General features: G+C 42.8%; 1 protein-coding gene across 2 annotated transcripts; it reads left to right on the forward strand.

Moving 5' to 3' along the window:
• The first annotated feature begins 11,754 nt into the window (after positions 1-11,754).
• Positions 11,755-20,615, forward strand: TEX1 (Transducin/WD40 repeat-like superfamily protein). Of its 2 annotated transcripts, none has more exons than XM_087526085.1 (11): positions 11,755-12,123; positions 12,754-12,849; positions 13,880-14,009; positions 15,880-15,989; positions 16,698-16,766; positions 17,166-17,223; positions 17,378-17,477; positions 18,612-18,698; positions 19,346-19,424; positions 19,516-19,648; positions 20,240-20,615. In XM_087526085.1, exons 1-11 carry the CDS (start codon positions 12,010-12,012, stop codon positions 20,272-20,274), a joined length of 1,011 nt encoding a protein of 336 aa, XP_087382211.1. In that variant the 5' UTR covers positions 11,755-12,009; the 3' UTR covers positions 20,275-20,615. The 2 variants fall into 2 exon arrangements, with proteins under 2 accessions (XP_087382211.1, XP_087382212.1); XM_087526086.1 differs by having other exon boundaries at positions 11,757-12,123; positions 15,880-15,968.
• Positions 20,616-20,690: the final 75 nt, after the last annotated feature.

Here is a 20,690-nt window from a genome sequence, read left to right on the forward strand (position 1 = left end):
TCCCTTTGTCATCGGTATGTTACTTGCCCGAGATTCGATCGTCGGTATCTCAATACCTAGTTCAATCTCGTTACCAGCAAGTCTCTTTACTCGTTCCGTAATACATCATCCCGCAACTAACTCATTAGTTGCAATGCTTGCAAGGCTTATAGTGATGTGCATTACCGAGTGGGCCCAGAGATACCTCTCCGACAATCGGAGTGACAAATCCTAATCTCAAAATATGCCAACCCAACAAGTACCTTTGGAGACACCTGTAGAGAACCTTTATAATCATCCAGTTATGTTGTGATGTTTGGTGGCACACAAAGTGTTCCTCCGGTAAACGGGAGTTGCATAATCTCATAGTCATAGGAACATGTATAAGTCATGAAGAAAGCAATAGCAACAAACTAAACGATCATCGTGCTAAGCTAATGGATGGGTCAAGTCAATCACATCATTCTCTAATGATGTGATCCCGTTAATCAAATGACAACTCATGTCTATGGTTAGGAAACATAACCATCATTGATTCAACGAGCTAGTCAAGTAGAGGCATACTAGTGACACTCTGTTTGTCTATGTATTCACACAAGTATTATGTTTCCGGTTAATACAATTCTAGCATGAATAATAAACATTTATCATGATATAAGGAAATAAATAATAACTTTATTATTGCCTCTAGGGCATATTTCCTTCACTTGCATCGCGAGATAGTTGATTGTCTAGCATTACTGTGCATCTTATCTACCCTGCCCTCCACTTTCTCCAAATTATCATATCTACATTTACTCTTACCAAAATGTTGAATAAAGCCAATGCCACTGCACACGTTGATGTCTGCATTCCTCTTGTCAGTACCTTTTGCCTTGTAACCCTGTACTTAATTAATTGCTATTTGATTATGTATCATCAGTCTGCACCTCAGCTTCATTATCCTCTGTTTCTTCCAATATTATTAGATCTATATTTACTCTTTGCAAAATGTAGGATAATGGCAACACTTATAAAGAATTTTCTTTGGGGAATTTATTGAATTATCCTTCCATCAACATGGAGAAGGGCTTTGTACAGCCCGTGTTAACATGTAATGTAAGTTCATCCTTCTCAAGACTTTAAACTTTGTTCTAGTATAGAGTTGGATATGCATCATTTCCTCCACTGTTGTTTACTTTGCTGTTTACATCTGATTGGATGTTTGCAACAACTACCGATTTTAAATTGTAGTTGTAAAAACATGTCCCTTATGCAGAACAGGTCCATTTATTTGCTTATATAATTGTGAAACCTGTTACATGTCTCCTTGTTTCTCTTTCAGAGTTGTATCTCTTATGCCAGGCAGAACTTTAGGGAAGATATTGAGCCAAATCATATTGAGGACAGCGAGATGACCCCAAGGTCCTGTCTTGATGAAGACAGTGAGTTGAAGCTACTCACCAGCAAGTGTGAGACAACCTCTGTGCAGTCGCTGCCTCAATCAGTTCGACTTCTTCAGTCTCAACTTAAAGCGGGAAGGCTTGCTTCAGCTCAGCCCCGACTTAAAGTCAAAGATGCACAAAAGATGTTAGAGGACTGCCTTGCGCACTATGGTGCCATGCAGCTAGGGATGGAGCATCTATCTTTGACATAACTGAGGTCTCATCAGCTTGTTCGGCTGCTTGCGGGGCCCATCCTGGCCAGGCCTAGTGCCTTCTGAAGTGCTCTCAGTTTTGTATATTCTTTTGTCGGTGCGTTTATATGCACTGGTGGCGACCTTTGATGCCCAGTGTATGTAATCCGCAGTCACGTTGCGCTTTATTATCACCGGTAGCGAACTTTGATTCCCAGTGGATGTAATATGCCATAATTTCTTTATTGTATAGTCAAGGTTTATTCTTTGGTCGGTATGCTGTAATTTAGGCCGGAAGGTTCAGTGGATCTCAGTGTTGTCGGTCTTCAGGCCGGCCCGTTACTCATATGGGCCAAAACATGGGCCTATGATCATCTTGGGCCATTAGCAGGTCTAAACCTATAGTAGTTACCCACCTTTAACAGGCCGAGTAAAGTTCTAGCCAGCTGGGCCAGAGAATACCATGGGCTTTTAACAGGCTAAAACCTAGATTGGGCCAGCGTTGGGACGAAAAATTCACGGGCCAATACAGGCCGAAACTGCCTAAGGCCCATGTTTGGCCCAAATAGGACGAGCAGTTAACATGCCAAAATATATCTCGGGCCTGTTTGGCCCAATAAAATTATGGGCTTTAAGAAGGCTGGTTTCCACGCGGACCACATGCCCAAAAGTGTCATGGGCCATTATCAGATGGGCTATAAGCAGGCCGGATTCAACACGGGCTGTAATTAGGCCCAACTATTCCACGGGCCATTAACAGGTCGATAGGCCTGTTGGGCTGAAATTTATCCATGAAGACAATGGGCCGTTAAGAGGCCTAAAGTTACTTCGGACAAGAAATAGCCCAGTTTCTGCATGGGCTGTTAAAGGGCCTAAAGTTAAGCCGGGTCGACAACGTCCCAGATGCACCACGGACCGCTAACATGCCGAAACTATTATCGGGCCGAACTGGTTAACGGGCATTTAACAGGCTGAGATACAAACCTATCTTAGAATGGGCCTAAAAGAACAGTGGCCTATTAACGGGCATGATCCAATATGGGCCGTAATTTGGCCCAAAACACGGCAGGCTGTGAACGGCCCGATTTGCTATGGGCCTCAATTTGGCCCAAAACATGGCTGGCTGTTAACGAGCCAGCCTAGTAGTGTCTGAAAAACATGATGGGCCTTTAGCTGGCCGACCTTTTCACCGGAATGGGCCTCTGTTGGGCCGTGCCACATGTTGACGTATCATAGGCCCCTCCTATCCAATGAGTGGATGACATCTTTCCCAACGGTGAGCAAACGCGTGTTTCCTCCGGCCAATGAGAATTTTACACGTGGAAAATCCCCATTGGTCCGGGCTGTTAACGGGTTATCGGATCCAAAACCGGACCCAATAGCTTAACGGCGACCCATTACGGTCGATGCCATGTGTCGGTCACCCTTGACGAAAGCACTTCTATGACGCGTGATTTATCATCATGGAAGTTGACACTTCCGTGATGATAACTTTGGTAATGTCATGGAACACTTCTACGATAGCACAGGTATAACTATCTTGATTCTGTCATAAAATCGTCATGGACGTACATGCATGACAGAAAACGTGACCTACTATGACAAACACGTATCATCACGGAAGTGTATTTTTTGTAGTGTGTGTCAGCATTGGAGAGGCGGGGCTGAGCGGTCCGACGATGGGGTCAGGGGCGATGGGTGTTGGCGGCGAGCGTCGGGGCGTCGCTGCGAGGGGGGTCCGTGGAGGAGGGAGACGGGCGGCGGTGGCGAGTGACGGGGGCGCTGGCTCGGGCGGTGCTGGAGGCGCCCCTGATCTGGATCGGGATCGAAGGGGGAGATCAGGGAGTGGGGGTAGTGGGTGGGTGTGCGCTAGGGTTTCTAGGTTCCAGGGAGGTTAGTAGAGGGGGGTTGGGTCGGCCTGGTGGGGTGGATGACTGGGCCGGCTGGGTCGAGGCCCAGTGGGAGGAAAAGGGGGTTTCTTTTCTTTTTCTACCTTTGCCTTTTCTTTTCTTTCACATTTTAATTCTGTTTTCAATCAAATATACTCCCTCCGTTCCTTGATATAAGGTGTATAGATTTTTGATAAAAAGTTCAAAATATAAGGTGTATTGCCTTGCACCACTCATTTGAATAACTTTTTAAGGGATTTGATTACATTTCCTTACATAGGGCAAGCTCCTCTATTTTCTCATATTAATTAGTCAGGTGTAGTCTTGCCCAAAACTTGTGAAATTTTCCCTCCATGTGCATTCTTTAATTTCCGTGCCAAAAACTATACACCCTATATTTAGGAATGGAGGGAGTATTGTTTTCTACTTAATTATAAGACGAGGAGTTTTTTTAGATATGAGACCGGTCATATAAATCAAGCACATTAATTCTAGGAGTCACAAAAAGTTTGAGGCCAAAAGAAGTTGTCTAACCATTTTTAGAAATTGAAAAGCCAATTTTAAATGTTGCTAGACCACAAAATAAATTTCGGCACTTTGGGAATTAAAATGAGGTTGGTTTCAACATGACAATGATCAGGGGAATTTATAGAATATTGTGAACATTTTAGTTTTGACATTTGAAAACTTTTATTTTCGACTTTAATTTAAATTTGGATTTGGATTGGGATTTGGATCAACCGGGGATTAACAACAGTAAGAGTGATGACCTGGCATCATTAGCAGGAGGGTACTGTAGCTTAATTATCTGGGCGTCACAATAATCAAGTGATTCCAAAAGCCCATCTGCATGGATTTTCCTCATGTGCTTTACACCAATATGACCTAAACGGCAGTGCCACAAATAAGTTGCACTATCATTATTAACTTTGCATCTTTTGGCTTCAATATTATGAATATGTGTATCACTACGATCGAGATTCAATAAAAATAGACCACTCATCAAGGGTGCATGACCATAAAAGATATTACTCATATAAATAGAACAACCATTATTCTTTAATTTAGATGAATAACCGTCTCGCATCAAACAAGATCCAGATATAATGTTCATGCTCAACGCTGGCACCAAATAACAATTATTCAGGTCTAAAACTAATCCCGAAGGTAGATGTAGAGGTAGCGCGCCGACGGCGATCACATCGACCTTGGAACCATTTCCGACGCGTATTGTCACCTCGTCCTTAGCTAATCTTCGTTTAATCCATAGCCCCTATTTCGAGTTGCAAATATGAGCAACATAACCAGTATCAAATACCCAGGTGCTAATACGAGCATTAGTAAGGTACACATCAATAACATGTATATAAAATATACCTTTCACTTTGCCATCCTTCTTATCCGCCAAATACTTGGGGCAGTTCTGCTTCCAGTGACCAGTCCCTTTGTAGTAGAAGCACTCAGTTTCAGGCTTAGGTCCAGACTTGGGCTTCTTCCCGAGAGGAGCAACTTGCTTGCTATTCTTCTTGAAGTTCCCCTTCTTTCCTTTGCCCTCTTTCTTGAAACTAGTGGTCTTGTTAACCATCAACACTTGATGCTCCTTCTTGATTTCTACCTCCGCAGCCTTAAGCATTGCGAAGAGCTCGGGAATTGTCTTTTCCATCTATTGCATATTATAGTTCATCATGAAGCTTTTATAGCTTGGTGGCAGTGATTGAAGAACTCTGTCAATGACACTATCATCCGGAAGATTAACTCCCAGCTGAGTCAAGTGCTTATGGTACCCGGACATTCTGAGTATGTGTTCACTGACAGAACTGTTCTCCTCCATCTTGTAGCTATAGAACTTGTTGGAGACTTCCTATCTCTCAACTCGGGAATTTGCTTGAAATATTAACTTCAACTCTTGGAACATCTCATATGCTCCATGACGTTCAAAATGTCTTTGAAGTCCCGATTCTAAGCCGTAAAGCATGGCACACTGAACTATCGAGTAGTCATCAGATTTAGCTTGCCAAACGTTCATAATGTCCGGTGTTGCTCCTGCAGCAGGCCTTGCACCTACCGGTGTTTCCAGGACGTAATTCTTCTGTGCAGCAAGGAGGATAATCCTCAAGTTATGGACCTAGTCCGTGTAGTTGCTACCGTCATCTTTCAACTTAGCTTTCTCTAGGAACACATTAAAATTCAAGGGAACGGTAGCACGGGCCATTGATCTACAACAACATAGATATGCAAAAACTATTAGGACTAAGTTCATGATAAATTTAAGTTCAATTAATCATATTACTAAAGAACTCCCACTTAGATAGACATCCCTCTAGTCATCTAAATGATCATGTGATCCATATAAACTAAACCATGTCCGATCATCACGTGAGATGGAGTAGTTTTCAATGGTGAACATCTCTATGTTGATCATATCTACTATATGATTCATGTTCGACCTTTCAGTCTCAGTGTTCCGAGGCCATATCTGTATATGCTAGGCTCGTCAAGTTTAACCTGAGTACTCTGCACGTGCAAAACTGTCTTACACCCGTTGTGTGTGAACGTAGAGCTTATCACACCCGATCATCACATGGTGTCTCGACACGACGAACTGTAGCAACGGTGCATACTCAGGGAGAACACTTAAACCTTGAAATTTAGTGAGGGATCATCTTATAATGCTACCGCCGTACTAAGCAAAATAAGATGCATAAAAGATAAACATCACATGCAATCAAAATATGTGACACATGATATGGCCATCATCATATTATGCCTTTGATCTCCATCTCCAAAGCACCGTCATGATCTCCATTGTCACCGGCTTGACACCTTGATCTCCATCGTAGCATCATTGTCGTCTCACCAAATATTGCTTCTACGACTATCGCTAACACATAGTGATAAAAGTAAAGCAATTACATGGCGATCACATTTCATACAATAAAGCGACAACCATAAGGCTCCTGCCAGTTGCCGATAACTTCTACAAAACATGATCATCTCATACAATAACGTATATCACATCATGTCTTGACCATATTACATCACAACATGCCCTGCAAAAACAAGTTAGATGTCTTCTACTTTGTTGTTGCAAGTTTTACATGGCTGGTATGGGCTTCTAGCAAGAACCATTCTTACCTACGCATCAAAACCATAACAATTTTTCGTCAAGTGTGTTGTTTTAACCTTCAACAAGGACCGGCCGTAGTCAAATTCGATTCAACTAAATTTGGAGAAACAAACACCCGCCAGCCACCTTTATGCAAAACAAGTTGGATGTCTGTCGGTGGAACCGGTCTCATGAAGGTGGTCATGTAAGGTTGGTCCGGGCTGCTTCATCCAACAATACCACCGAATCAAAATAAGACGTTGGTGGTAAGCAATATGACTATGATCGCCCACAACTCTTTGTGTTCTACTCGTGCATATCATCTACGCATAGACCTGGCTCTGATACCACTATGGGGAACGTACCATGCAATTTTAAAAAATTTCCTACGATCACGCAAGATCTATGTAGGATATGCATAGCAATGAGAGGAGGAGAGTGTGTCCACGTACCCTCGTAGACCGAAAGTGGAAGCGTTAGGTTAACGCGGTTGATGTAGTCGAACGTCTTCACGATCAAACCGATCTAGTACCGAACGTACGACACCTCCGAGTTCAGCACACGTTCAGCTTGATAACGTCCCTCGAACTCTTGATCCAGCAGAGGGTCGAGGGAGAGTTTCGTCAGCACGACGGCATGGTGACGGTGATGGTGATGTGATCCGCGCAGGGCTTCACCTAAGCACTACCAGGTCCGGTACATGCATGTTGGGGGCCCTGGGGCGAAACTAGAACTTAGGGCCCTCACACATAGATGAATACTTCATTTATTTTCATTAGTAAGAAAACCAATCCGTACCGCGTAACAATTTACATCTTGATGATCTTGGCTTCATCTAAATAATTATTTGGTTGTTCAAATGAAACAAAACCAATATCAGAAATTCCCAAGAATAACCACTAGTTCTGAAACTTTAATTGCTCCCATTGGGAATTCCTTTAAAAAAATGATATTGTAACAACAAATCTAATCCCATTATTTTCTTTCCTCTAATCACAATTCACTACTGGCAAAATACTTACTAGAAGACATTCCACAACAAAAATACAAAAATGCAAAAAATTTCAAGATATTTATGGTTAAGGATCGAAAGAACCTTAATATGGATGGCTGGATCGGACGGAAGAAAAGTACGAATCCATGGAAACCTCAACGTACAAGAGACATATCACCTCCAAAGATAAGCATGTCTAAAGTTTAAAACGTAGAAAATAGTGCTAGGAAAAGGACATTATAATTCCTATGTTACCATGGATCGACATTATTTAACATTGAATCGTCAAACTGAAGAACAAGATTACTAGAAAGAACAAAGAAGAACCCGTACCATCTCTCAACCACATGGGGATGGAGAAGAATGTACGGGATGAAGAAGAGCTAATTGGGGACGGGAATTGCGCCATTTGTCTCCGTCAATCGTTGGCCTCGACCCCAAAATCAGAAAGGCATAGGAAGGGCGGTGCTGTTCTTGAAGACTAAGATCGGGAATTGGGGAAGAAGAGGAGACGCCCAACTGCAGAGAGAGATCCCCGTCGGCATCGATTAATTCCTTCGTGTGACTACCGCACATGTCCAACAGCGTGGTGGGCTTTCCCTAACTCGTTGCACTTTGGGCCCTCTTTTTTTCCTTTGTATTTTTCTAGATATAAAACTAAACATAGAGAACTACACCTGGGCCGGGGCCCCTGCTTCTAGGGGGCCCAGGGCGGGCGCCCCGTTTGCCCGCCTTATGGGTCGGGCCTGAGCACTACGTGAATATGACCGGAGGAGTAAACCGTGGAGAGAGATGCCGCACACGGCTTGGAACAAATTGGTGTGTCTCTAAGGGGTGCCCTGCCCACATATATAAAGGAGGGATAGGAAGGAGGCCGGCCAGGGGGCGCGCCATAAGGGGGAACCGACCAGGACTCCCAATCCTAGTCAACCCCCCTTTCCTTTGTACGGAGGGGAAAGGGGGGGAGGAGAAGGAGAGGGGGAGGGAGAGGGAGAGAAGGAAAGGGGGCCACGCCCCCTTCCCCCTTGTCCAAATCGGACTCCCTTGGGGGGGGGGCACCCTTGCGGCCTCCCCCCTCTCTCCACGAAGGCCCATGTAGGCCCATTACTTCCCCGAGGAGGTTCCGGTAACCTCCCGGTACTCCGAAAAATACCCGAACCATTCCGGTGTCCGAATACCATCGTCCAATATATCAATCTTTACCTCTCGACCATTTTGAGACTCCTCGGTATGTCCATGATCTCATCTGGGACTACGAACAATCTTCAGTCACCAAAACACATAACTCATAATACAAATCGTCATCGAACGTTAAGCGTGCGGACCCTACGGGTTTGAGAACTATGTAGACATGACCGAGACATATCTCTGGTCAATAACCAACAGCGGAACCTGGATGCTCAGATTGGTTCCTACATATTCTACAAAGATCTTTGGTCAAACCGCAATCCTTTGTCATCAGTATGTTACTTGCTCAAGATTCGATCACCGGTATCCTCATACCTAGTTCAATCTCGTTACCGACAAGTCTCTTTACTCATTCCGTAATGCATCGTCCCGCAACTAACTCATTAGTCACATTGCTTGCAAGGCTTATAGTGATGTGCATTACCGAGAGGGCCCAGAGATACCTCTCCGATACTCAGAATGACAAATCATAATCTCGATCTATGCCAACCCAACAAACACCTTCGGATACACCTGTAGAGCATATTTACAATCACCCGGTTATGTTGTGACGTTTGATAGCACACAAAGTGTTCCTCCGGTATTCGGGAGTTGCATAATCTTATAGTCAGAGGAATATGTATAAGTCATGAAGAAAACAATAGCAATAAAACTTAACGATCATTATGCTAATCTAACGGATGGGTCTTGTCGATCACATCATTCTCTAATGGTTAGGAAACTTAACCATCTTTGATTAACGAGCTAGTCAAGTAGAGGCATACTAGGGACACTTTGTTTTGTCTATGTATCCACACATGTATCAAGTTTCCGGATAATACAATTCTAGCATGAATAATAAACATTTATCATGATATAAGGAAATATAAATAACAACTTTATTATTGCCTCTGGGGCATATTTCCTTCACTAACAGAGAAATGAAACGAGATGTATGTATGTTCATTGAGCGCATTGGCTGTTAGTTCATTTTTTTGTTTGGAAATTTAACATTCTTGGTTTGCGCGTATAGTTGTTACTCATGTAAGCAAGATAAAAAAATGTGGTGTAAAAGTTTCAGGTGGATCTTCTTGATTCTTATTTGGCTTTTGTCGACAATTTTACATGGAACTTGTATTCATGAGGACATTATGTCATGATAACAGTAGTTTTACAACATTATTGAAAGGAACACACATTATCCAGGTTTGTGTCCCAACGTGGGTAAACCCCCTACTTCTTGCTTTGTTAATTCATTGTACATTTGAAGAATATCAAAGATTACAATTTCAAGGGGTATCCAATGGGTTGTTGTGGTGATTTCTATGGGAAGCATCCGAAATCACTATGTGATGTATATGGTAAAGCTAGGTGGAAAAGGACCCCCTTCTACATTGTCGTTGCTGCCCTTTATATAGCTATGGCATGGAAGGCTCCACGTGGTAAGAGTCCGACTAGTATTGGAAAAGGACCCCTTTCTACTAGTGTTGTAGAGAGTTTCTCTTAGATGTTGTGTATTTGCATGTGGCAGATGTCGTCTCTGCGGAAGCGGCGACATTACTTGAAGGTTTAAAGTTACTTCAAAGTATGAGGCGCAATAATGTCTTGATGAGGATGGACAATTCTGTTGTGGTTGATGCTATACATCCGAATGAGGGACATTCTATGATGGTGGCTCCAGTTTTAGATGATTTCAGAGAGTTATTACGAGAGTTCGGGAAGGTTACTATTGAGCACTGTAATAGAGAATCAAATGTAGTTGCTCATGAGCTAGTTGAGTGGGGGTGTGCAAACACACCTCCGTGTACCATTGCTAAATTTTTAGCAGACGATGTAAGCATTATTTGAGATTAATAAAGCTAGCCATGAAGCCCCCCCCGGTCAAAAAAGCCAGTGTCGGTAGCACTTCTCCTTCGTTTGATGTCTTGTCTTTGGGCTCTATAGGGCCCGTTGATACTCTGTTGATAGAGGCATGCTATAGGTAATTATACTTATCACAAAAAAAATCAGTATTCGTAATAGATCCTGGTTCGCAAGTAAGGTTGACGTAGATACTTGCAGTCTCCTTGTCGCATCCTCGATAGGTCTCTGGGATCTTCTACTGATGTCGCCCACTTCTAGTTGAACCTGACGTGGTCAGATGATGGATCAATGGATGGTGATGGTCGCCTAACTGACGTAGGACTGCTTTGTCGGAGGTCACTCCTTTTTTTTGTCACAGGTGCGAGATCGATCTTGGTCGTGGTTGTATCCTTGACTCTTGATACGGGGCAAGTCAATGGGTGTCCCAATTTTCACTAATTGGAGGTGGACTTGAGGAAAAACATGAACACATGGGAAAACATGAGAAATCCGGAGGCAGGTCGGCTGCAATCTGAGCGGCGTGCTGAGCCCGAATTTGCTCCAGGAGAACCGGGGCTCCGAAGTGGGCATCGCTTACACGGTGATCCCCTGCTAGGCCAGAGCTACATCCGAACGATGATTTGCGAGTAGATGTGGTGGGTGGCGGCACAAAGGGGAGAGAAAATGAGAATGTGGCTAGGGTTTTGGGGGTCGCCGTCCAATTTAAATAACCAGATTTGGCCCATCAAGCGGCACGTTAGGGCGGCATTTTCGCCGGACCGCCGGGTAATTACGGGTGTCCATATGGATCTCACACGTCAGCCCGAAGTGGCGGACGCGCCCATGCGCGTTTGGCCTCCTAATATCCGCTCTAAATTTGGGTTGGATATGAGAGGCGTCGGTCAGCCCGGACGTATAAAGCCCGTTTGAGAAGCCCATCTGAATTACGTTTTTGTGACCGGTCACTGACCGAATCGTTCCCCGGACATGGCATTTCAGGAGCCCGGCTGTCGCTTGGTATGGCAGATAATGTGGTTTTACCCTTTTTTATATAAAAAAGTTTTTATATACCTCTAAAAGGTAATTCTTCCGTAAAAAACATAGAGACAAGGTAATAAGACTTCTTTTTCTTTGAGAAGAAAAGGTGACAAAGACTCGGACTGCTCACAAGTCCTGGTGACCGCCTTCTTTCCCCCACAAGTCCGGCCGCTGGTTGCCGGGATCCGCTACAAGTTCGCCGGCTTTTCACCCTTCTCTCTCCTATTTTTCCTTGTCCACTCCCCCACTCTGGCTGCGAGGTGCGAGCAAAGGCTTTGTATCTGAAGCCCATAGGGGCCCAAACAAAGCCCACCTACTGGTGCAAATTTCCCCTTCCCCACAACCACACGCGGCGGCGGCGGTGTGTAGAGAGAGAATAATGGAGGGGAGAGAAGACGACAAGAAAGGCGGCGCCGCCGCCCCCGGCAGCTCAGCGCCGGGGACGAGATTCAAGAACCTGGTCTCCAGGGAATACTACAGCCACAAGAAGAAGGTACTGCTCCATGCCCCACTCTGCACGGGAATTCTCCCTCTGCGCCCCTAAAACCCAAAGTCCCGCGAGAAAGAAGTCCGAAATTACCCAATGCCGGATCTTTCCTTGATGTGAATCCCTCGACCCCTAGCGTCGCAAGTTAAAAGGAGGATAGGATATGAAAGTTCCAATATTTGGGTCGTCCGGTTTCGTTTTCTACATGGGGAGCAAAGTTGCGGGGAAACTTCGATTCGAGCTAATTGTTAGGTCACCAGTTTTTCTTTTTTGGAGAAAAGTATACTGATCATACTTTCTTTGTCGAGTGGTTCTTTTCCATTATAATGAAGAAAATTGGTGTTAGCATGCTGAGAAAGAAAGCCAATTCCGTGTCAGGCGCTTATTTAGTTTCGTATGTTTGTTGGGAAAAGAGGGAGAAACCATCTTCCTTTCAGAAAAAAAATTGTATTTGTGAGGATCATTTGGTTGCTTTATGTTGTTTGTTTTGCTAAAAAGAACTCCTTCCTTCTAGTCTACTACTAAATACTTACGCATAAAATTTTAGCTGCTTTTGTGCTCTTTGTTCTTCCTTTACTTGGTATTCCTTATCAATGCAGATTTTTGTATGATCACTGATCTTTTGTATTTTATTAGGTGCACTCTGTAGCATGGAACTGCATAGGCACAAAGCTTGCTTCAGGCTCTATAGATCATACTGCCCGTGTCTGGAGCATTGATCCCCATGGCCATGTAACTTCCTCTCCTTGTTTCCTAATTGCTACAAGAATAACCCTGCTTGTTACAGAGTTAGATAACCCTTTTTTGTTGTCAAGCACTCCAATTTTTCATACCTTTTCTTTTGTGAAATCTATGTAATTTGGAACCTCTTACATTTCATAGAATGCTAGTACCAAGTTATGATCTTAGCAACAATATATTGTAGCATGCACATTTGCTTTGGCATGCTCATGCTGGCCCTTAGTGTACCAAAGATGGGTCAGTATAATTGGATGATCGCAATCTACCAAGCTATCTATTATCTTGAAATTGCAGAAGTTTACCAGGCATTCTGTATTCCTGTTTGCAGGATTGTGTGCACAATAGGGCCACCTTAACGAGAACAGATTTTGTGCCAATAGTTGCCACTATGCTCATTATTCAAAATCCACTTTCTGAGTTTTAAATAATGTCCAATAATTCATTGGCGCAAATATTCTATGCCATGTGCGCAGTGGACCTGCCAAAATTCATCAGCAAATATGACTTATTGTGACATGTACAAAAGAGACAAATTAATGGCTATGTTACTTAAGGGTCTTCTCTTTTTAATCTAATTCGTAAATATTCATATTCTTGGACAAAATCCATGAATTATTTTTTGGAAACTCGGAAAAGAGAAGAGAGGAATATGGGATGTAGTGGAACCTAGTTGCCAAATTCACTTTCCCCACCTTAACACATTTAAGGATTTCTGTTATGTCTGTTCGGTTCCTTAGTTACCTCTTGTAATCAAATTCGTTATTGTTTACAGTTTGTAGAACACTGTGGCCATAGTTTATTAACATGAGTCAGTGAGTAGTGAATTTTATTCTATACAGTGGTATTACTTGGAACAAGTTATGCATTTATCGATGAACTGTTAGCTACACTAAATTGGTTTACTTGCTTAAGAATGAACATTTAGTTCTTTTGTAGGAGGGTGTGCATATTAGATTATATTTTGTTTCATTGGAACTTCCAGACTGCAAACAATGCTGACACCACTTCTTATCATACACAGTCCAAGGTTAAAGACATTGAACTGAAAGGCCACTCAGATAGTGTAGATCAGTTATGCTGGGATCCAAAGCATCCTGACACAGTTGCCACTGCAGCTGCTGACAAGTCAATTCGCCTTTGGGATGCGCGAAGTAAGTAATACACTTCATCTTTGATGGTCAAGGTGCTAAAACTGTCAGTCAAGTCCCGCATTGTTAATGACTTGGGACATTTACATTTCTGCCCTTAACTCTAACCCACTACTCAGATATACACCTAATTCTTGAGGCTGCTCGAATCTGCACCTTTTCCTTCAAGGCTCGTTATAGAAATACCCTTTCGTGCCATTTTCATCCTGTCAAAGGGGCTTGACCGTTTACACGACGTTTCCTGGTCGTTTTTGCCCCTCCTTACAAGCAGATGAGCTCTCTATGAATAAGTCACTTACAAGTGGTCCCATCCCATGAAAAAGGAAAAAAAAGAGAGGAAATCCCCCTTAGTCTCCTCGGCCAGCCACCCGCCCCTCTTCGTCCAGAGCCACCATGGCTCCTGCCGGCTCCAGTCGTGGTGGTCAGCTCCCGCGGTGCTGGTAGCAGCAGAGCGTGGCGCTCTGGTGCGCGTAGGCCGTCGACGGTTTGAGTTCGGGTCTCCGTCAAGGCCCTGCCCTCCTCTGCCTCCTCCCAAGTACCCCCCCCCCCCCCCCCCCCCTGCCGTCGACACGGTGAACCCGCTGCAGCCTCCTGCAAGCACATCTTGGCGCTCCCATGCCCGGTTCATGCCGCTGCGGCCGTCGTGTCTCGTTCCCACGACCAATGCCCTCGATATGATGCATGACCTTGCCTTCTAGCCTCTTGTCGCTGCTATGAGCTATCTAGTAGAAGGAATTGACGCGGGATGGTTGGAATCAATGCCATGCTCATTGTCTTCCTCGCCTCCGGCATTGGTCCGTCGCGCGGTGCCGCGGAGGCGTCGCTCCGATGCGTACCCACCGTCCCCGAGCAAGTATTCTTCATCGGGGGGAGTCTCTGGCCCTCCTCAAACTCTTCCCTCTCCCACTCATGCCATCTATCGCTGACACATTGGCAAACAACGTCCAGAGCTTGCTGCCACCAGCGAAGTTTGTTGTTGTCTTGGCAAGAGTCGTTCCCAAACCCGGAGGCCGTGTCCATTAGCTTTGCCACACCTTGTAGAGCCTTCCCTCTAAAGGAATTTGATCGAGTTCATGTGAATCGATGACATGGCCGTCCACCGCACCATCGATCTTCTCCTTGGCTGAACCCCGGCGATTTCCCTCGGGTTCTTAAGCTCTGCGAAGACTTCCTGAGGCCGCTTTTGCCATCCCCTTTGAGCCTGGTGTCCTCAAGCATGCGAGTGATCTGGCTATGGCCACCTCACGGTGTGTGGCCAGTTCGCGCAGCAGCCACGCCCAGCTGCTGGTCTGTGCTCCGGCCATGCCGTCGTCTGAGGTGTGGTGCTGCTGCGCCGCGCCGCACCGGAGGTGACGGGCGGTGTTGCTAGCCAGAGAGAGAGCGGCGCACCGGATGGTCTGGCTTCAGAGAGAGAGAGAGAGAGGGGAGGGGGAGGGAATGGGGGGAGAGCGAGAGAGTTTTCACCTTTTTTTCCTTTTCATTCCTAGAGGGCCCTATCTGTAAGGAAACATCCTGTAGATGGTCAAACCCCCTTGACTGGTTGGAAACGGCACAGAACAGTGTTTCTACAAGGAGCCTTGACGGAAGAAAGGCAGATTTGAGCAGCCTCAAGAATTAGGGGCATATCTGATTATGGATTCGAGCAGAAACGTAAATGTCGTTAATGAATTTTGCGTATTTTGTTATGAATTTGGTGTTATCAGACGAGAGTTCTTATGTGGGAATTTGACGTGGAAGTTAGTATCATTGTACTCAGTATTCTGCATAGAATGATACATTTTGTTTCAGTCTCTTCTTACCATGTTCTGTGATGGTGGTAGTTTACCTTTTTGTCAGGTTATTTACTAATCCTTATTTATGTTTTTCTTTTCAGGTGGGAAATGCCAAGTTGTTGAACTCAGTGGAGAAAACATCAACATCACATACAAACATGATGGCACTCACATAGCTGTTGGAAATAAGGTTTACAATAACAGAACATGGGTACATTAGATTGTAATATATTTTTGATGCCTAGCTGTTTGTCTAGCATATTGATTTGAAGGAATGGGACATTCATTCATGTTCAACATTGTCTTCATGACGCTTGCGTTTTTTCATTTCCTTTGGGTTTTTTCTGATAGTATATTGAATTACTGATAGCATATTGGTTTATTGCCCTTATTTCAAAATAGAAAAAATATCCTGATATGTTTGTGTTACGCATCATCATGGTGTGACCCAGCTAACAGAACCCTCGCTATCTGTTTAGCTTTGTTATTTTGCTGCACTCTTTTCCTTCAGTTTATACCTTGTGTGAGTTAGATCTTTTGTTGACCTAATTACTATGCAACAAATCAAATCATATCATGCATAGGAATATGTGGCCGTATTGTCATATATGTGTTTTTGAGAAAATGCTGCATCACCGTATCGTGTACCAGTATTCATGCAATGTAGGTTGGTAATAATGCACCTGGAGATGTACGCATCTGGTTAGTATCTATCAATTAGATGGAAGTCTTGGCATTTTTCTTGCTAAGTTTCTTCAGTATGACAAATGATATGTAAAGTTCATGTAGTATCGAAATCAAACTCTTTTTGAGTGTCATGTAAGTTAGCATGTTTCCTGAAAATGTACATGGTATGCATTTACTTTACGAGTTACTAGTTCGTTCAGCTATGATAACAGCTGCTGCTAATGATCTGTAGGAGGATGAGCTAACCATAGTGGATGTTCGGAAGCTAAAACCCGTCCACAAACAGAAGTTCCCTTACGAGGTACTTACCAAATGAAGTTTGGACACTGGAAACACCCTTTAGCAGTTTTTCTCTATTCTAAATCCAGCTATGTTTTGGGGTACCCATGGCCCCGTGCATATCGACGTGATAAGAAATATAGTGAGCCACATGTTCATTTGTCTTGTCTTAGACCAAAAAGTTGTGCACTGATGTTTATTTTTCGGGGGGAGAACAGTAAGGATACCTACTGATACTCTGAATGCACAATGATATATGATACCAACCAGCTGAATCTAGATAATGCATTTACTGTACTACTGATGTTCACACCTTGCTAAACTTCATATTGTCAATTTCCTGCATTTCTTGTTTTTCGTGACTTGTGGCGTGTGTGTTTCTTGTTAAATGTCTGACATGAACTCTTGATTTGTCCCCCAGATTAATGAGATTGCATGGAATAAAACTGGAGATTTATTCTTCATAACTACTGGGCTTGGTAAGATGCTAAGATGTACTTTCCTCTTAATTATGAATATTTAAGCTCCTCAATTGTGAAAATGGAACAAGGAGCCTTGATGTTGTCAGACGTCAGGCGTCAGGATCACATAAGTTGATGTTAATGCTGCTGCCTGGTTTTGTTCTTTATGTAGGATTTGTTGAGGTGGTCAACTATCCTTCCCTTGATGTTGTCTGCAAATTAAATGCCCATACAGCAGGGTGCTATTGCATAGCAATGGATCCCCTTGATAGGTGAGAAAATTCTTTGTTCAGTTTGTTGTTTCAGTTATTTGCGCTGAACATGTTTTAAACATGGAACGGAAGGGGAGAACCCTAAGGATTATTTGAATTACAAATATATAGTATTTACTTATGGAGGACCAACCATATTTACTAGAAAATACACAAAAAGGCTCGAGCTTGCGATCCGTTTTTACTCGGGATCTAGTTGATTTGCTGTATTTTAGTTCCTTACACTAGTTACTGGGTTGCTAGATATGCTATTTGAGTTAACACTAAAGCTATATTCTGACTTTTCGTAAGAGCTACTGAAATTGTATCCTAGCTTCATCTTTAGACAAAAATCATATCCGAACTACCTGCAGTTGAGTAAATACCTATTACTTATAGGTAACTCCATAGGTGATTTATGAAGAGGATTTCTGAGGAACTGGTTTAGGGAAACATGCATGGGCTCAGGAAAGGGATCCCCCGAATAATGGATAGCCGTTTGTAAACCAGGTCGTAAACTTTATATATACTGGGAATATATCCCATGGCCTATGGTAACCATTGGTTTAGTGGAAGAATGAAAACCATGATTAGGATGTTGATCCTCTCCACACACTTCGGTCAATTACTAAAAAGAGAAGAAATGAATTATCATGTAATTTTGCAGAGAACTCATCGTATGCTCTCCTCACGGGTAACTTCCCCAGAATGTGTTGCTTCTCTCAAAAAGATGTTAATTAGGCACTCTTATTTGTCATAACTAGGCAAAGATATACTAACTGGCCACGGGGTAACCTGCTACATGTTCGCCCTTTCAGGGGTTTCATAGGTTATCTTCCCATATATATCTACAATGCCGAATTCAGAGTTAATGTTGAAAATGAAAATTCACCACATGGTCCAAATTCTTCTCCCCGCAACTATACAACGATCACCAAGCATTTTTTGTATGTTTGTTTGAAACTGACTGTAAACTTTTTTTTTGTGGGAAGGAACTGATTGTAAATTAAGAGCCTGAACAAACTAATCATGTGGAGAAGTAGCAAGTTGTGCTCCACAAGTACAAATTGTGTTAGTGTGTTATGTTTTGATGTCAACATCCAGGTAGAGTACAATTGTTTTGATGGTCACACTTACAGAATGTTTTGATGTCAGGTATTTTGCTGTTGGAAGTGCAGATTCACTTGTCAGTCTTTGGAATGTCAAAGAGCTGCTATGCATTAAAACCTTCACAAAACTTGAGTACGTCTTTATCTACTATATTGAACTTCTTTAGATTACTATCATAGAAATAGCTTCAAATGATTTTTGTTTGAATCAGCCTCAGTTAGGGCCAACAAGTTTTCCCTCAATGTAACAGCACATATTTGATACACCGTGGGCATGATGTTTACATTGAAATTAGTAAACAATTTGTGCATATCTGTGTTATTTCTAGGGGTGCAAGCGGCATCCCGCTTCATCCGCAAAACTCATTGGTTAGTTCATAGTTTGCTCATCACTTGCCTAAAGTTAACACTATTTGTACTATAGTATTGTCTGCTAGCCCGCCCCGCTTGCATCTCCCATGGCCTTCCCACCAAAGCCCGACTGGCAACGGCAATGTAGACATTCAGGACGTTTGTAATCTTTTCAATTACTTTGATTTACTATTTTAATAATTTTATATTGGATAATATGACTACAAACAGCTCATAATGTTAATTATTAAGAAGAATAGGGTATGGGCTTGACTAATCTCATATCTCATACACTGACTTTTGCCTCCAAACATAATTAGAAAGAGTGATTGAACTAAATAATGGTTAGGTGAATTGTGATCATTGGAAAAAAACATTCAAAGGTTAATCTGAGTACGACCAGGGTAACCCTATGTGTACCAATTTCAGGTGGCCTGTCAGAACAGTTAGCTTCAATCACACTGGAGAATTTATTGCATATGCCAGTGAAGATCCTTTCATTGACATTGTAAGTGATCACGAATGCAGTGAAATTTCTTATCTATCCGAGACTAACTGTTTTGAAAGATTAATTATTTTACATTTTTTCGTTTCATCAGGCCAATATTCAGACTGGACGATCAATTCATCAGATTCCATGTAAAGCAGCTATGAATAGTGTTGAATGGAATCCTAAATACAACCTCCTGGCTTATGCAGGAGATGACAAGAATAAGTACCAGGCTGATGATGGTATGGTTATCGCAGTTACTCATTTTAGTGCTGTCGAATGAAATAAAACGCATAATTTTTCTTGAACCTCTTGCTCAATAGTTTCTGAAAAACCACAAGCACGTTATAACATCCCAAACAACGGAATCTTTGCTATTATCTTTTCTGTTAAGAACATCCAGTCATGGTAAAACTAATATTCTTCCCTCTATTACTTCTTTTTTCCTTTTGCCTGTTGTTTCCCGCTGCTTCTACTGCCTGTTGTTTCCCGCTGCTTCTACTATCCTGCATCCAAGTACATGAGTGGACATGAAGGGAAAATTAAGAGTCCATTTTCTGCATGCTATGTTGTTAGTGTTTGGGATGCTGTAATGCAGTTGAGGAAGTTTCTAATGTTGTCCATGGGAATGTCGATGTTTCAGGAACCATCGAGCAAATTTCCTCCCCGTCGATTTCATTAACTCTTGAACTTAAAAAAAACTATTACCTTCAGATGCATTTATTTCACTTCATAACAATTTAGCTTTATGATTGCTCAATTCTTCATCTGAAAAAAACAAAGCGACATAGAAATGTAGCGGCACTAACATTTCTCGTCATTCATTTTTACAGGTGTTTTCCGAATATTTGGTTTTGAAAGCACATAATCTGATGCGGACCGGATTATCACCAGCAAGTTGTCTCTGTAGATTCAGTTATCTGGCCTTACAAATGTAACTCCATTTTTTTGTCAGCTTGATTGAGGTGTTTGGTTTGAGGGACTGGATGATGAATGCACCCCTGTTTGGTTTGAGGTATAGACTCTGCATGCATCAAGCTAGTTCTAAATGATGGATTAGGTAATTTGACCAATTTTAAGAGATTATCCAGCGATGGACCGAGCTGTGATGGTCAAGGTGATTTTCTCAAACCAAACATCCCAGAACCAACAGTGTTGTTGTATTGTACCATATGTGATTACTAGAGAACAACTTGGCATTGTATCTTATCCAACAGAACATTACTGAAACATATTAAAGTAAAATAGATCAAATTTTGTACAAGGTTTGTACTCCCTCCGTTC

The sequence above is a fragment of the Triticum urartu genome, chromosome 5A, assembly GCF_056163025.1.
Source record: "Triticum urartu cultivar PI428250 chromosome 5A, HENAU_Tu73, whole genome shotgun sequence".
Classification (NCBI taxonomy): domain Eukaryota; kingdom Viridiplantae; phylum Streptophyta; class Magnoliopsida; order Poales; family Poaceae; genus Triticum; species Triticum urartu.

Excerpts from the sequence above, each read along its gene's own strand:
- TEX1 (XM_087526085.1), top strand. The coding sequence starts at position 12,010 with ATGGAGGGGAGAGAAGACGACAAGAAAGGCGGCGCCGCCGCCCCCGGC. Across the intron at positions 12,124-12,753 it reads ACTACAGCCACAAGAAGAAG|GTGCACTCTGTAGCATGGAA; the intron begins GTACTGCTCCAT and ends GTATTTTATTAG. Across the intron at positions 17,478-18,611 it reads GCAATGGATCCCCTTGATAG|GTATTTTGCTGTTGGAAGTG; the intron begins GTGAGAAAATTC and ends TTTTGATGTCAG.